Below are 19,085 nucleotides of genomic sequence, written 5' to 3'. Positions count from 1 at the left end.
GGACATTAGACCGGTGGAAATCTGTGCTTTGGTCTGATGAGTCCAAATTTGAGATTTTTGGTTCCAACCAGTGTCTTTGTGAAACGTGGAGTAGGTGAACGGATGATCTCTGCATGTGTGGTTCAGAATTCTACAGCGATACGCCATCCCATCTGGTTTGCACTTAGTGGGACTATCATTTGTTTTTCAACAGGACAATGACAACACACCTCCAGGCTGTGTAAGGGCTATTTGACCAAGAAGGAGAGTGATGAATCTTATGACCTGGCCTCCACGATCACCCGACCTCAACCCAATTGAGATGGTTTGGGATGAGTTGGACCGCAGAGTGTTGGAAAAGCTGTATACTAGTGTTCCGTATATGTTGGAACTCTCAAAACGGTTGGAACATTCCAGATAAAGCTGGTTGAGAGAATGCCAAGAATGTGCAACGCCGTCATCAAGGCAAAGGGTGGCTATTTTGAAGAATCTCAAATATATTTTGATTTATTTAACACCATCTTTGGTTACTACATGATTCCATATGGGTTATTTCATAGTGTTTATGTCTTCCCTATTATTCTACAATGTAGAAAAAAAATAAAAAAATAAATAAAAACCCTTGAATGAGTAGGTGTGTCCAAACTTCTGACTGGTACTGTATACTGTGATCAATTCAACATAATGAACCTTTGGTTTTCAGCTGTAAGAAAGTTCTTTAAACCTATAGATACCTTGAAATTTGTTGTAGTGCCATTCAACTTTTTAAATCCATTTCAGTGGGATCAAGATAATCCTTATTTTTAGCATCAAAACAATCCTAATCACTACCTTTGAGTTATGAAAAAAGCAAAAACGACGTACAATCCTGATTAAAGTTCAGATTGGATTACCAAATTCTTATCCCTATATGGAGGATAAGAATCTAATTTTACAGTCTTGAAAATCCCAATTCTATCATTTAATCCTAACTGATTGTCGGAATCCGGTCAGATATCTTTTGAAAATCTGGGCACAGGAAGCCAGATCCAGATGGGGTTTCTTTTATTTCCACCTCTGGTTCTAAAAGAAGTGCTGCTGATAACCCACCAGCATCATCCGGTCATCCTCCACTTCCTGTAGGAGACCAGCAAACTCTTGGAAAGATTCCGCTGTGGACAAAAATAAATATGTTATCCATGTTTAGTGAGATAATTGGGCAAAAATGATGCTCATGGCACTGTACAGGGGACGATGTGAAATCAATACAGGATAGCATAAGATTTGTGCCACAACATGAAAATATGTTTCACATCCTAATTCCATTAAGTAAATTACACTGAAACATTGAGAAACATCAATACATCTGTTGCTACACAGACTCAATGCTAGGGAGTAAAGTAATGAGGCGGACTATAGCCATATACAGATTAAACTAAAAAAACATATACAGTCGTGGCCAAAAGTTTTGAGAATGACAAATACTAATTTTCACTAAGTCTGCTGCCCCAGTGTCTTTAGATATTTTTGTCAGATGTTACTATGGAAAACTGAAGTATAATTACAAGCATTTCATAGGTGTCAAAGCCTTTTATTGACAATTACATGAAGTTGATGCAAAGAGTCAATATTTGCAGTGTTGACCCTTCTTTTCCAAGACCTCTGCAATCCGCCCTAGCATGCTGTAAATTAACTTCTGGGCCATATCCTGACTGATGGCAGCCCATTCTTGCATAATCAATGCTTGGAGTTTGTCAGAATTTGTGGGTTTTTGTTTGTCCACCCGCCTCTTGAGGATTGACCACAAGTCCTCAATGGGATTAAGGTCTGGGGAGTTTCCTGGCAATGGACCCAAAATATCTATGTTTTGTTCCCCGAGCCACTTAGTTATTACTTTTGCTTTATGGCAAGGTTCTCCATCATGCTGGAAAAGGCATTGTTCGTCACCAAACTGTTCCTGGATGGTTGGGAGAAGTTGCTCTCGGAGGATGTGTCGGTACCATTCTTTATTCATGGCTGTGTTCTTAGGCAAATTTGTGAGTGAGCCCACTCCCTTGGCTGAGAAGCAACCCCACACATGAATGGTCTCAGGATGCTTTACTGTTGGCATGACACAGGACTGATGGTAGCGCTCACCTTGTCTTCTCCGGACAAGATTTTTTCTGGATGCCACAAACAATCGGTAAGGGGATTCATCAGAGAAAATGACTTTACCCCAGTCCTCAGCAGTCCAATCCCTGTACCTTTTGCAGAATATCAGTCTGTCCCTGATGTTTTCCCTGGAGAGAAGTGGCTTCTTTGCTGCCCTTCTTGACACCAGGCCATCCTCAAAGTCTTCGCCTCACTGCGCATGCAGATGCACTCACACCTACCTGCTGCCATTCCTGAGCAAGCTCTGTACTGGTGATGCCCCAATCCCGCAGCTGAATCAACTTTAGGAGACGTTGCTGGACTTTCTTTGGCACTGAAGTCTCCTTCACAACAATTGAACCGCTCTCCTTGAAGTTCTTGATGATCCGATAAGTGGTTGATTTAGGTGCAATCTTACTGGCAGCAATATCCGTGCCTGTGATGCCCTTTTTGTGCAAAGCAATGAACGTGTTTGGCAATGGGACGTGTTTCCTTGCAGGTAACCATGTTTATGTATCGGGCTCACGGCCTTCGTCAGAGCTTTTGTGAATTTTCTGAAATTAACACCCTTATGTAGACCTAGCCCCACCCACATCCGTTCCACACATCGAAAGGGGTTGGAGGCAAAGGAAAAACAAATAAGTGCTACCACATAACAATATGCATTTCATAAATATTACAAAAGTGTGTAAATAAGACATTAAACAGGCACATAATTCATGTTCAAATTCACAACATACATAGGCATTTCATCATTAAGTCCATTAGGAAATAATGTCTGAAGGGTGAAAATCCCAAAAAATTCTCTTTTACTCAGAGTATTAGTAATATCACCTCCCCCGTCTGATATCTTAACTTTCTCTATGCCACAAAATCTTTAAATTTAAATATATATATATATATATATATATATTTTTTTTTTTAAAAGGTAGAAATGTCATGATTTAGGTCATTAAAATGTACTGCGACTGGATAATCCCTGTCGTTTCTCCTGATTGAACTTTTATGTTCACCAATTCTCTGTTTGAGAGAGCAGGAGGTTTTACCGACATAGCAGAGCCCACATGGGCATTTAATAATGCAAATAACATGGGTGGTGGAACACTTAAAAATGTCATTTATTTTCCTGTGTGTGGTTGGCAGAAATATTCACACTTCATCATATTGTTGCACTGTGCGCATCCTCTGCATTTATAGCTACCATTTGGTAGAGGGCGTAAAAGAGCCTGGCTGATTTTCTTTTGTGGCTAGCAGTTGGCGTGAACCAATTTATAAATTGCGACCTCTCCTATACACAATAAGTGGTGGATTTTTTTAATTCAGCCGGCAAAGCTGGTTCCGATAATAAAATATGCCAGTGTTTCTTGACCACACCTCCCACTTTTCGCAAATTCAAAGTATATGTAGTTGTGAACATTACGGAGTGTTCTTTAGCGGGTCTTTTTTTGTAACAGTTCATCTCGTGTTTTCCCAATGCCAAATTAAGAGCTTCATCCACGCATTGTGGCGAATAGCCTCTTAGAAACCTAAAGCGCATCTCCGCTGCTTTTTCTAGATAATCCTCTGTGGAGTGGCATATACGGCGCAGTCTGAAAAATTGGCTTCTTGGAAGTCCTCTTTTTAATGGCTCAGGATGGAAGCTGTCCCCCTGTAAGAGTTTCTGTCCGTTTCTTTTCTATACAGAGTTGTAAACTGGGTTCCATTTGATTTCTCAATCCACATAACGAGGTAATGAACACTGAGTGTCACACTCAATAGTGAATTTGAGATTGGGGTCAATGTCATTGAGTAGTGCCATAAAATCTGACAGCTCTTTTTCAGTTCCTTCCCATATGCAAAATATGTCATCAATATTTCGACACCACTTTAGGACTTTATTCAAAAATAGATTTTCGTTTTGTTAATAATGAAAACTTTCTTCAAAAAGGTTAGCATAGCTCGGAGCGAATGTGGAGCCCATCGATGTTCCATTCGTTTGGAGGTAGTATTTACCATCAAACCTAAAATAGTTATGTCAAAACATATTCAGCCAATTCTAGAATCAAGTTTGTTGGTGGATATTTATTAGTATCTCGGTCTTCCAAATAGTGTGCTAGTGCTACCAGCCCCCCCCAACCACACACGGGGAATGCTGGTACTGTATATAGACTCTCGACATCTAATGTGACCAAAATACAGTCATCTTTTAAACCTGTTATTGGGGAGATCTTGTTTATGAAGTCTATATTGTCTTTTACATATGATGGCAATGCTTGCACATGTGTTTTAATACAAGAGTCTACAAAGTTCGACAATGGCTCTAGCATTGAGCCTATTCCTGCAACCACTGGTCATTCTGGATAATTGCCTTGTTGTGTTTTAGGTTTGTGTAATTTCTGTAAAATGCACAGGCATGGACATATGTCACATTTACATTAAAGATATTCATATTCAGGTTTTGAGATAAGGTGGTTTAATAGGGCTTGCTCCAGATTAGAGCATATATCCCTTTGGAACACCTGTGTGGGATCAACTCTCCAGTTTTCTATAGAAACGTTCGTTACTGAGTAGTCTCGATATGTAAGCTTATTAAATATCAGTGATACTATCAAGAGCAGTGTGCGGTTTCCCTTTTCCTTAATCTTGTTCAACTGTTGCCATGCACCTGCAAAAAAGATTGCTCAGATGTGTGAGTGCCTTTTGAATTTAGGTAACCATGGTTGACAGAGGAAGAACAATGAAGCACCACCCTCCATTTGAAGCTTCCAGTCTGTTATTTGAAATGAATCAGCATGACAGTGATCTCCAGCCTCGTCAACACTCACACCTGTGTTAATGAGAGAATCACTGACATTATGTCAGCTGGTCCTTTTGTGGCAGGGCTGAAATGCAGTGGAAATGATTTTTTGGGGGGATCCAGTTCATTTGCATGGCAAAGAGGGACTTTGCAATGAATTGTAATTCATCTGATCACCCTTCATAACATTCTGGAGTATATGCAAATTGCCATCATACAAACTGAGGCAGCAGACTTAGTGAAAATTAATATTTGTGTCATTCTCAAAACCACGACTGTATTTTAAGTGAGAAGTAGGCAGGTCTGAAGTCAAAAAAGGACATTTACAGGCCTACTTCACCCACTAAGGTTTTCCAGCACACAGCTTTGACATACAGCAGCTATGTTGGTCTATTTAAGTGATAATGCCAGAGAAGCCAGTGTTTGGAGGATATATTGCCAGAGGTGTTAGGCCCGAGATGATGTCATGGGCCGACCCAGTCGTTCTAAATGTTCCATTGCCATACTGACAGGCAACGTTCTAGTAACATTTATTTCGATACATCCAAAACAATATGTTGATAACCCGTTAGGGCTCCCCAGTGGTGCAGTGATCTAAGGCACTTCATCTCAGTGCTAGAGGCGTCACTACAGACCCTGGTTCGATTCCAGGCTGTATCACAAACAGCCATGATTGGGAGTCCCATAGAGTGGTGCCCAATTGGCCCAGCATCATCCGTGTTAGGGTTTGACCGAGGTAGGCCGTCATTGTAAATAAGAATTTGTCCTTAAACTGAATTGCGTAGTTAAATAAAAATTTTATTAAATTAAAATTAAAAAAAATAAGCTGATGAGGGGTGACTTCGCCTGGTATAGAAAATGTGCTCATTCGTCAGGAAGTTGAGAGGAGCTAGCCAACAACACAGCTACAGTAACACAATCACGTCAAATAGAAGAAAAGACAGCAAATTAGCTGCGTTTAGTTTTACCTTCCTTCAATTGATAGATAGCTGTATATAGATATGTGTGTGTGTGTGTGTGTGTACACACATACTATAGTTTTGACAAAACTATACATTTGAAAATTTGTGGAGTGGTTGAAAAACGAGTTTATGACTCCAATCTAAGTGTATGTAAACTTCCGACTTCAACTGTGTGCACACACACACACACACACAGTCGGAATTTTACATACACTTAGATTGGAGTCATTAAAACTCGTTTTTCAACCACTCCACAAATTTCTTGTTAACAAACTATAGTTTTGGCAAGTCGGTTAGGACATCTACTTTGTGCATCTACTTTGTGCATGACAAGTAATTTTCCAACAATTGTTTACAGACAGATTATTTCACTGTATCACAATTCCAGTGGGTCAGAAGTTTACCTACACTAAGTTGTCTGTGCCTTTAAACCACTTGGAAAATTCCAGAAAATTATGTCATGGCTTTAGAAGCTTCTGATAGGATAATTTACATAATGTGTGTCAATTGGGGGTGTACCTGTGGATGTATTTCAAGGCCTACCTTCAAACTCAGTGCCTCTTTGCTTGACATCATGGGAAAATAAAAATAGATCATCCAAGAATTAAAAACATAAAAAATAAAATAGTGGCCCTCCACAAGTCTGGTTCATCCTTGGGAGCAATTTCCAAACACCTGAAGGTACCACGTTCATCTGTGCAAACAATAGTAAGCAAGTCTAAACACCATGAGACCACCTCAACAAAATGTTTTTCTACCAATTAAGTTCTGTTCAAACCAAGAGATGTTACAAAATAAGTCTGTATAAACTAAACAGTAACAGCATCAATCCAACAAAAAATATATCAGGAAGGAGACACATTCGGTCTCCTAGAGATGAACGTACTTAGGTGCGAAAAGTGCAAATCAATCCCAGAACAACATCAAAGGACCTTGTGAAGATGCTGGAGGAAACAGGTACAAAAGTATCTATATCCACAGTAAAACGAGTCCTATATCGACATAACCTGAAAGGCCACTCGGCAAGGAAGAACCACTGCTCCAAAACCAACATAAAAAAGCCAGACTACGGTTTGCAACTGCACATGGGGACAAAGATTGTACCTTTGAGGAATGTCCTCTGGTCTGATGAAACAAAAATAGAACTGTTTGGCCAGTGACCATCGTTATGCATGGAGGAAAAAGGGGAGGCTTGAAAGCGGAAGAATACCATCCCAACCGTGAATCACGGGGGTGGCTGCATCATGTTGTTGGGGTGCTTTTCTGCAGGAGGGACTGGTTGTAACGCTCGTCGAAATGGGTAGACCAAGGCGCATCATAATTTATTTGAATGAGAACCAGCAACAAAAATAATAGAAAAACAAATGAACGTACAGCCTACAGCGTACAGCAACAATACAAAAACAAGATCCCACAAACAGGTGGGAAAAGGCTACCTAAATATGATCCCCAATCAGAGACAACAATAGACAGCTGCCTCTAATTGGGAACCATACCAGGCCAACGTAGAAATACAAAAACTAGACTACACATAGAAATAATAAACTAGAACACCCCCCCATTCACACCCTGACCTACTCCACCATAGAAAATAAAGGCTTTCTATGGTCAGGACATGACACTGTTGCACTTAACAAAATAGATGTCATCATGAGGGAGGAAAATTATGTGGATATATTGAAGCAACATCTAAGACATCAGTCAGGAAGTTAAAGCTTAAAGCTTGGTAGCAAATGGGTCTTCCAAATGGACAATGACCCCAAGTATACTTCCAAAGTTGTGGCAAAATGTCTTAGGGACAACAAAGTCAAGGTATTGGAGTGGCCATCACAGAGCCCTGACCTCAATCCTATAGAACATTTGTGGGCAGAACTGAAAAAGCATGTGCACGCAAGGAGGGCTAAAAACCTGACTCCGTTACACCAGTTCTGTCAGGAGGAATGAGCCAAAATTCACCCAACTTATAGTGGGAAGCTTGTGGAAGGCTACAATTTAAAGGCAATGCTACCAAATACTAACTAAGTTTATGTAAACTTCTGAGCCACTGGGAATGTAATGAAAGAAAGAAAAGCTCAAATAAATCATTCTCGCTACTATTATTATGACATTTCACATTTTTAAAATAGTGGTCCTAACTGACCTAAGAATGTTTTTGGCTAAGGTGTATGTAAACGACTGACTGACTGACTGACTGACTGGACTGACTGTATCCATAAAAATGATGCCAACTGAATCATGATTTCGACTGGATTAAAAACACTGCCTGCCTGGCTGTCTGTCCCGACATGTTCATTACTACGAGACAGTAGGAGATCGAATTTGAATACTGAAAACAATGTTGCAAATGCCAGTGAGACAGACAGCAAGGTTCAAACAAATCTCTGGTGTTGGAAACTAAAATGTTAGCCTTAAAGAAATGTGAGATCATGTCTACATGCTTTTTAATAGTGGATGTCAAGCTTATACGTTTCTTGACTGAGATGAGACGGTGGATTGTGTAGTCAGATGGAACAGAGTAAATAGGACTATTTAATGTCATAGCTTTAGCCGGCAATTTGTGGAATGCATTTTTAACCAATCAGCATTCAGGATTCTACCCAACCATTGTACAATGTCCTTCAAACAATGTGTAGGCAGGTTGCTTCGGATTCACACCATCTCAAGCAACCTAATTCATACTCTTCGAGGAGGTGCTCCCACAATGTGATTTTTACTGCATACAAGGTAATGTATTGCCTGCGTTCCACCCCACACTAAGACATTATTCCCATATGGTCTTAGGTTGACCAATGAGGTAAGTGTTTGTGTGACATCACATCCCTATATGAACTTACCAATATTAATCTCGTCATCTGTCAGGGAATCACCAATGAAGTCGAACTGGAACACGTTGAGTGTTTGGGAGAACTTATGAACTGCCACAGAATAACCTTAATAAAAAAAAAACATATTGCATATTATCAACACAATCTACATAATTTGGTAACAAAAATATAGTGGATGTATTAGGAATTTATAAATTAAACTGTGATTGTTATTTTGATGATTGCCAAATATTGGGCTTAAATGTGTATGTTAATCCTACAGCTATTGGATGCAGTAATCATGAGCCCATGAACCAGAGTTACACTGTTAGCACTGAGGCGGTGTGCCCTAGTAGGAAGATCACTTTGTGCAGGGTGAGCTGCACAATCAAGTCGACTTCTGTTAAGCTTCACAGTAAAGTATTAAAAACAATCAAGCAAACCAGAAGTGCTAAAAATAGGCTGCAAATGTTAATATGGGCTAAGAAACAAGGTTCATGAAGTCAATAACGTGCTCGTAACAGATGACATTCATATTCTAGTTATAACTACTAATCTAGTTATAACTACTAATCCAGTTTAGCAGGCAATATTAACCAGGTGAAATTGTGTCATTCCGGATTCGACCATATTAATGACCAAAGGCTTGTATTTCTGTGTGTTAATGTTATAATTAAGTCTGATTTGATAGAGCAGTCTGACTGAGCAGCAGCAGGCCCGTAATCGTTCATTCAAACAGCACTTTGGTGCGTTTTGCCAGCAGCTCTTCGCAAGCACAGCGCTGTTTATGACATCAAGCCTATCAGCCTAATGGCTGGTGTAACCAACGTGAAATGGCTAGCTAGTTAGCTGGGTTTCAAACGTCACTCGCTTTCAGATTTGGAGTAGTTATTCCCCTTGCGCTGCAAGGGCCGCGGCATTTGTGGAGCGATGGGTAACGCTGCTTCGAGTGTGGCTGTTGTCGATGTGTTCCTGGTTCAAGCCCAGATAAGGGTGAGGAGAGGGACGGAAGCTATACTGTTACACTGGCAATACTAAAGTGCCTATAAGAACATCCAATAGTCAAAGGTATATGAAATACAAATGGTAGAGAGAGAAATAGTCCTATAAATACTATATTAACTACAACCTAAAACCTCTTACCTTGGAATATTGAAGTCTCATGTTAAAAAGGAACCACCAACTTTCACATGTTCTGAGCAAGGAACTTAAACGTTAGCTTTTTTACATGGCACATATTGGCAGATATTGCTTTCTTCTCCAACACTTTGTTTTTGCATTATTTAAACCAAATTGTACATGTTTCATTATTTATTTGAGGCTAAATTGATTTTACTGATGTATTAAGTTAAAATAAGTGTTCATTCAGTATTGTTGTAATTGTCATTATTACAAGAAACAAAACAAAAAAAGGCAGATTAATCGGTATCGGCTTTTTTGGTCCTCCAATAAATTGGTATAGGCGTTGAAAAATCATAAATCGGTCGAACTCTAGTAGCAATACATGGTCATAACATTTACCGAAAAGACAGAAATGCCAACGGGGGCGATGTTGCAGTCTATATAAAGAACCACATTTCTGTAAAGCCTAGAGACTTTCTAATGTTAAATACTGTTGAAGTAATATGGCTACAGGCTCATCTACCTCACCTAAAGCCCATTCTTATGGGACGCTGTTATAGACCACCAAGTGCTAACAGTCAGTATCAAATCAAATTTTATTGGTCACATACACATGGTTAGCAGATGTTATTGCGAGTGTAGCGAAATGCTTGTGCTTCTAGTTCCGACAGTGCAGCAATACCTAACATGTAATCTAACAATTTCACAACAACTACCAAATACACAAAAATCTAAGTAAAGGAATGAAATAAGTACACACACACACACACACACACACACACACACACACACACACACACACACACACACACACACACACACACACACACACAGTGGGGCAAAGAAGTATTTAGTCAGCCACCAATTGTGCAAGTTCTCCTCCTTAAAAAGATGAGGCCTGTAATTTTCATCCTAGGTACACTTAAACTATGACAGACAAAATGAGAAAAAAAAAAATCCAGTAATTCATTTGCAATAAAATGCAAATAAATTACTTAAAAATCATACAATGTGATTTTCTGGATTTTTGTTTTAGATTCCGTCTCTCACAGTTGAAGTGTACCTATGATAAAAAAAATTACAGACCTCTACATGCTTTGTAAGTAGCAATACCTGCAAAAATCGGCAGTGTATCAAATACTTGTTCTCCCCATTTTGTGTGTGTGTGTATATATATATATATATATATATATATATGAATGAGATGAGTAATGCAAGATATGTAAACAATAAAAGTGACATTATTAAAGTGACTAGTGATCCATTTATTAAAAAGGGGCCAATTATTTCAAGTCTGTATGTAAGCAGCAGCCTCTGTGTTAGTGATGGCTGTTTAACAGTTTAATGGCCTTGAGATAGACGCTATTTTTCAGTTTCTCTGTCCCAGCTTCGATACACCTGTACTGACCTCACCTCCTGGACAGTAGCAGGGTGAACAGGCAGTGGCTCATGGTTGTTGTCGATTATCGTTTTGGCCTTCCAGTGACATCGGGTGTTTTAGGTGTCCTAGAGGGCAGGTAGTTTGTCCCCGGTGATGCGTTGTGCAGACCACCCCGCCCTCTGAACAGAGCCATGCGGTTGTGGGAGGTATAGTTGCAGTACCAGACGGTGATTCAACCCGACAGGATGCTCTCAATTGTGCATCTATAAAAAGTTTGAGGGTTTTAGGTGACAAGCCAAATTTCTTCAGCCTCCTGGAGGTTGAAGAGGCGCTGTTGCGCCTTCACCACACTGTCTGTGTGGATTGACCATTTCAGTTGTCCGTGATGTGTAACACAGAGGAACTTAAAACGTTCCACCTTCTCCACTGCTGTCCCTTCGATGTGGATAGGGGGGTGCTCACTCTGCTGTTTCCTGAAGTCCACGATCAGCTCCTTTATTTTGTTGACGTTGAGTGAGAGGTTGTTTTCCTAACACCATACTCCGAGTGCCCTCAACTCCTCCCTGTAGGCGGTCTCGTCGTTGTTGCCAATTAAGCCTACTACTGTTGTGTCATCTGCAAACTTGACGATTGAGTTGGAGGTGTGCATGGTCACGCAGTCATGGGTGAACAGGGAGTACCGGAGGGGGTTGAGCACACACCCTTGTGGGGCCCCAGTGTTCAGGATCAGCAAAGTGGAGCTGTTGTTTCCTACCTTCACCACCTGGGGCATCCTGTCTAGATAATGTGTGTGAAATGCTTGATAATTTATGTGATAGAGAAGTATATATTCTGGGTGATTTAAATATTGACTGAATCTCATCAAGCTGTCCACTCAAGAAAAAACTTCAAGCTGTAATCAGTGCATGCAACCTGGTTCAAGTTGTCAGTCAACCTACCAGGGTATTTACAAACACCACAGGAATTAAATCAACATGTATTGATAACATCTTTACTAATGCTGTAGAAATTTGCTTTAAAGCAGTATCCAAATCCATAGTAGTGATTACAATATAATAGCCATATCTAGGAAAACCAAAGTACTAAAGGCTGGGCATAATATAGTGTATAAAGAGGTCATACAATACATTTTGAAGTGATTCATGTTGATGATGTAAAGAACATTTGCTGGTCTGTGGTGTGTAATGAGGAGCAACGAGATGCTGCACTTGGAACGCCCCTTTTGCCAGAGTGCATAAAACCCCTCGTGAAGAATTAACGTATCAGACCAAGCAAGCGGATGGTGTTGAACCGGATGTCACGAATGGTTAGAATCTAGGAGACCAGAAAAACATGGAGCGTGGCTGTACGTTGAAATGGTAGGAATTTAAATCTCTAGAGATCAGTACATTGCAGGGTTGCTACAGGTGTGTAAAATGGTTCTAGCTCTACATTAGACCAATGTGACAGACAGTGTGTGTTAAGGTTTTCTTCCGTCGAAGGAGAGGAGGACCAAAATGCAGCGTGGTTATTTTGATTAATGTTTAATAAAAAGATAAACGCGAACAATACAAACAATAAACGTAACGTGAAAACCTAAACAGCCTTATCTGGTGCAAACAAACACTGAGACAGGAACAATCACCCACGAAACACTCAAAGAATATGGCTTCCCAATCAGAGACAACGATAAACACCTGCCTCTGATTGAGAACCACTTCAGGCAACCATAGACTTTTCTAGATAACCCCACTATACCACAATCCCAATACCAGTGTGCAGCTGTTTAAGTACTTTAGTCTAGTAAACTCGACCAAGAACCACCGTTTGGGACTTTGAAAGATCCATTCTAACAAACACTTCCTCTGGAAGAGCTGGTCTAACATACACTCTGAGACAGAGAAGCTACAGCTTCAAAGGACATGGTGACCTCTGGTGGACAACCAGAAACTATGGAATTAATCCCCATAGATTGATTGAGTGTTTTCAACAGACACAGCAAACCCATACACACGTAAATATGTACATTGCAATTCTTTCGAATGAGTGGCCGTTCATGTGCAAAGTATTTGCATTAATAAGCTTACTTATTAAAAGATCAGTGATACGATCAAGAGCTGTGTGCGGTTTCCTTTTTCATTCATCTTGTTCAACTGTTGCCATGCACCTGCAAAAAGTTTTACTTAGCTGTGCAAGGGCCTTTTCAAAGTATTTGCATTACCATGAGCATAGTTATCAGCTGTATGTACGTGGAATTCCTTTGTCTCTCCCTTTCCCTCTCTTTTGAATCCGACATTTTGTGTAACAAGCAGTCATCTCCTTTTAGTCCACTAGGAACTTTATTGCATTGTGTAGTAATCAATGTGTAAGCTATCCTGTTTGTAATTCTGTGTGATTATTTAGTTATTTATTTACTAACTAAGCCAATTTGTATATTGCTGATTCATAATATATGCTAGGGTTCGTGCAGTTATCCAAGAGTTTTGCGACATTCAGAATGAGACTGATAAGGTAAATAAGAATGAATGAATTGACTGTGACTGATATAAGATAAATATATCTTTAGCGTTTAGTCAGGAGATAGTAACTCATTAAATAACTTTTCCCGTGGTGCCCCAGATTACTACCGTAATTGCTGGACTATAAGCCGCTACTTTTTCCCACGCTTTGAACCTCGCGTTTTATACAATGACGCGGCTAATTTATGGATTTTTCCCGCTTTCACAAGATTCATGCCGCCAAAAAACTGAGCACCATCACATAATGTGATGTAAATCGAGCGCGCTCAAACTTCCCATCATTCTGATTACGGTAGTCATTTTGTCACCCTCATCATGGCAAAGACACTGAGAAATGCATATGATGCAGCTTTCAAGTTGAAGGCGATCGATCTGGCTGTTGGAAAAGGGAATAGAGCTGTTGCACGGGAGCTTGGCCTTAATGAGTCAATGATAAGACGTTGGAAACAGCAGCGTGAGGAACTGATTCAGTGCAAAAAGACGACAAAAGCTTTCAGAGGGAAGAAAAGCAGATGGCCCGAACTAGAAAATGAGCTTGAAGACTGGGTCAACACACAGAGAGCAGACGGCCGAGGTGTTTCAACTGTGCAGATCCGACTGAAAGCCAAAACAATCGCCACCGCAATGAAGTTTGAGGATTTTAGAGATGGACCATCGTGGTGTCTAAGATTTATGAGACATAAGGGCCTGTCCATCAGGGTACGGACGAGTGTGTCAGCAGCTCCCTCCCGACTACGAGGAAAAAGTTTCAAACTTCTGCAAATTCACTGATGCAAAGATAGAGGAGCATTCCATCAGCCCCCACGACATCATAAATATGGATGAGGTTCCTCTGAGGAATTGTGGATGAGGTTCCCGAGAGGAATTGTTATGAAAGTCAACAAGAAAGGATGGATGACGGAAGGCCTAATGAATGAATGGCATACGGAGTGTTACGGCAAGCGACCCGGAGGATTCTTTCACAAGAACAAGGCATTGCTCGTGTTGGACAGCATGAGAGCCCACATAACAGATTCTGTGAAAGAAGCCATCAAGAGGACAAACTCAATTCCAGCTGTGATTCCTGGGGGCACAACAAAGTACAGTGCCTTGCGAAAGTATTCGGCCCCCTTGAACTTTGCGACCTTTTGCCACATTTCAGGCTTCAAACAAAGATATAAAACTGTATTTTTTTGTGAGGAATCAACAACAAGTGGGACACAATCATGAAGTGGAATGACATAATGGATCCATAATGGATCCGTGGTCAAATGACCACCCCTCATCACTGTCAAACGCTCCCTAAAACACTTCAGAGCGCAGGCCTTTCTAATCAACCTGGCCCGGGTATCCTGGAAGTATATTGACCTCATCCCATCAGTAGAGGATGCCTGGTTGCTCTTCAAAAGTGCTTTCTTCACTATCTTAAATAAGCACGCCCCTTTAAAAAAAAAGTGAGAACTAAGAACAGATAGCCCTTGGATCACCCCAGACTTGACTGCCCTTGACCAGCACAAAAACATCCTGTGGCGTTCTGCATTAGCATCGAATAGCCCCCGCGATATGCAACTTTTCAGGGAAGTCAGGAACCAATATATACAGTCAGTTAGGACTACCCACCACTGCGACCTGTATGCTCTCGTTGGCTGGCCCTTGCTTCATATTCATCACCAAACTCACTGGATCCAGGTCATCTATAAGTCTTTGCTAGGTAAAGACCCGCCTTATCTCAGCGCACTGGTCACCATAGCAACAGCCACCCATAGCACACACTCCAGCAGGTATATTTCACTGGTCATCCCCAAAGCCAACACCTCGTTTGGATGCCTTTCCTTCCAGTTCTCAACTGCCAATGACTGGAACGAATTGCAAAAATCTGAAGCTGGAGTCATATCTCCCTCTCTAACTTTAAGCATCAGCTGTCAGAGCAGCTTACTGATCACTGTACCTGTACACAGCCAATCTGTAAATAGCACACCCAACTACCTCATCCCCATATTGTTATGCATCTTCTTACGCTTTTGAGGGCAAACTCAGCTTTAGGTTCAGCCTACTCTGCTGGACCCAGTATATCTACTTGCAAATCTAACATCTGCCGCCAACAGAGATGGCCGCGTCACGTTCCTAGGAAACTATGCAGTATTTTGTTTTTTTATGTGTTATTTCTTACATTGTTACCCCAGGAATTCTTAGGTTTTATTACATACATTCGGAAGGAACTATTGGATATAAGAGCAATGTCAACTCACTAACATTATGAGCAGGAATACGACTTTCCCTAAGCGGATCCTCTGTTTGACCCACCTCCCAGGACAAAGGATCGGATCCCAGCCAGTGACCCAAAACAATGGTGCCGCAGAAGGGTCAGACAGAGCGGTCTTCTGGTCAGGCTCCGTAGACAGGCACATCGCGCACCGCTCCCGAGCATACTACTTGCCAATGTCCAGTCCCTTGACAACAAGGTAGACGAAATCAGAGCAAGGGTTGCCTTCCAGAGACTAACGTTCTTTGTGTCAAGGAAACATGGCTCACTCGAGACACGCCATCGGAACAGCCACCTGGTTTCTTCACGCATCGCGCTGACAGAAACAAGCATCTCTCTGGTAAGAAGAAGGGCGGGGGTGTATGCCTCTTGATTAACAAGACGTGGTGCGATCATAACATACAGGAACTCAAGTTCACCTGACTTAGAATTCCTCACAATCAAATGCAGACCGCATTATCTACCAAGAGAATTCTCTTCGATCCTAATCATAGTCGTGTATATTCACCCCAAAGCAGACACATCGAAGGCCCTGAACAAACTTTATTTGACTCTATGTAAACTGGAAACCACATATCCTGAGGCTGCATTTATTGTAGCTAGGGATTTAAAAAAGGCTCATCTGAAAACAAGGCTCCCTAAATTTTATCAGCATATCGATTGCGCAACCCGGGCTGGCAAAACCCTGGATCATTGTTATTCTAACTTCCATATTCAATCAATCCTTATCCCAGTATGCTGTTCCCACATGGTTCAAGAGGGCCACCCTGTTCCTGTTCCCAAGTTAGCTAAGGTAACTGAGCTAAATGACTACCGCCTGTAGCACTCACTTCCGTCATCATGAAGTGCTTTAAGAGACTAGTCAAGGACCATATCACCTCCACCCTACCTGACACCCTAGACCCACTCCAATTTGCTTACCGCCCCAATAGGTCCACAGATGACGCAATCGCAACCACAAGAGGAATACCTAAGTAAGAATGCTGTTCATTGACTACAGCTCAGCATTTAACACCATAGTAGCCTCCAACCTCGTCATTAAGCTCGAGACCCTGGGTCTCGACCCCGCCCTGTGCAAATGGGTCCTGGAATCCTGATGGGCCGCCCCCAGGTAGTGAGGGTAGGTAACAACATCTCCACCCTGCTGATCCTCAACATTGGGGCCCCACAAGGGTGCGTTCTCAGCCCTCTCCTGTACTCCCTGTTCACCCACGACTGCGTGGCCATGCACGCCTCCAACTCAATCATCAAGTTTGCAGACGACACTACAGTGGTAGGCTTGATTACCAACAATGACGAGACGGCCTACAGGGAGGAGGTGTGGTGTCAGGATAATAACCTCACACTCAACGTCAACAAAAACAAAAGAGATGATCGTGGACTTCAGGAAACAGGAAAGGGAGCAGCCCCCTATCCACATCGACGGGACAATAGTGGAGAGGGTGGAAAGTAAGGTCCTTGGCATACACATCATGGACAACCTGAAATGGTCCACCCACACAGACAGCCTGGTGAAGAAGGCGCAGCAGCGCCTCTTCAACCTCAGGAGGCTGAACAAATTTGGGTTGTCACTAAAAACACAAACTTTTACAGATACACAATCGAGAGCATCCTGTCGGGCTGTATCACCGCCTGGTACGGCAACTGCGCCGCCCACAACCGTAAGGCTCTCCAGAGGGTAGTGAGGTCTGCACAACGCATCACCGGTGGCAAACTACCTGCCCTTCAGGACACCTATACCACCCGATATCACAGGAAGGCCAAAAATATCATGGTATTGGTACGGACCCTGTATATACTAAAGTATGCTTACACTTGTGTTCTTCATATTTCTTGTGTTTTTCTAGTATTACATTAATTATTGCATTTGTCATGTCTTTGGCAATGCCGGATTATGTGATATGACATGCTGTTCTATAAAATAATTTCTCCATAATTACCATTACCTGATTAATCATGTAAATGTAATTAACTAGAGTCGGGCACCACAAAATAATATTTATAGAGCTGTTATCTTCTGAATAAACTCTTAAAGACCTAGTAATATTTTACATCCATAGTAGTCAATATCAATCGTCACCTCAATTCAGTCTCATCTGAAAATTATTTTATCTGCACAAACCCTGGCTAACAAGTTGAATCAGCAATACAAAATTGGGTTTAATTATTCATTTACTAAATACCTAACTAATCACACATGCACACAATTAATCATAACCTGATTACAAATTACATCATAAAGGAAAACGTCCCTAGCGGGCGGAACAGATATGACAGCTTGTTACACAATGGAAAAGGGGCTGGGTTGAGTGAAAGAGCAGGAGACTGAGGAACAAAGGAAAAAAGCTGTGCTATTGTAAACACAGTATCTTATGCATTCTAAATTACCGCCCATTTGGAAAAGTAAAATGCAATAAATATTTACTCTGAGCTGCGCTTCAGTAGGTTGGTGGTAGATGGAAGTGTTGCCTGTTCCTTCCTAACCCTCGTTTGCAGCAGCTGTTGCTAACTCAACGGCTAGGAGGTATCACTTCTGTAGTGAATAAGAGTTCAAAGTTCATACCATTCTCAACCAAAGCTCACGCTGATGTTTGCTTTGTTCTGTAGTTATTATGTGAACCATTCTGACATAGGATCGTCGTCCTCACATCATCGGAACAGGAAGATATGTTGTCGTCAAGGGCTTATATAGGAAGGGAGAGAAGGGTGTGTTTGAAAAGTTTTATAGCCCTTGTCCCTTCACAGGAGAGGGACCCTGATTGAGCAGCCCTATCTTATGAAAATCCAAATGTCACATTTTACCCGCTAAAAATCACATTTCACCCAATCAAATAATTTTATATTCAAACATTTAAATTGAACAACAATTCCATGTGAATCCGATAAACTCTACAGTGGAAAGTCTACACATCAGAGTTATGTCATCTTATCATTGATGAAAATGTCTCAGATGACAACTGAACTGACATATTCATTAAGTACCACCGCATATGTTCAATTGTTTTGATTACCAGAATATAGTTCATTTCCCCCCACCTACTGACGTTCCCAGAATCTCTATGTTAACCAAGGGTTTTGCAAATGTAACCTCAGTAGGGTAGAGAGAGGAAAAAGGGGGGAAAGAGGTATTTATGATTGGCCTGGGGGGGTAGGTTTATGGCAATGTCATGACACATTGTTAGATTTTGAGTTAGCAAGAAAGGCATTTCACT

At 41.2% G+C, this 19,085-nt stretch overlaps 1 protein-coding gene across 2 annotated transcripts in view; it reads right to left on the bottom strand.

Moving 5' to 3' along the window:
* The window catches only part of LOC112257671 (oligophrenin-1), a 49,816-nt gene that overhangs the window by 27,157 nt on the left and 3,574 nt on the right, over positions 1–19,085 (bottom strand). For both annotated transcript variants that reach the window (XM_024431428.2, XM_024431429.2), the window contains exons 3-4: positions 8,661–8,756; positions 1,069–1,130 (exon numbers count right to left, since the gene is read on the bottom strand). In XM_024431428.2, the coding sequence (XP_024287196.1) occupies positions 1,069–1,130; positions 8,661–8,756 (158 nt within the window). The remainder of the gene's footprint in view (positions 1–1,068; positions 1,131–8,660; positions 8,757–19,085) is intronic.

Source organism: Oncorhynchus tshawytscha, linkage group LG09 (assembly GCF_018296145.1).
Source record: "Oncorhynchus tshawytscha isolate Ot180627B linkage group LG09, Otsh_v2.0, whole genome shotgun sequence".
NCBI classification, from domain to species: domain Eukaryota; kingdom Metazoa; phylum Chordata; class Actinopteri; order Salmoniformes; family Salmonidae; genus Oncorhynchus; species Oncorhynchus tshawytscha.
The sequence above is the reverse complement of the archived record's forward strand: the minus strand, read 5'-3'. Positions and strand labels throughout refer to the sequence as shown.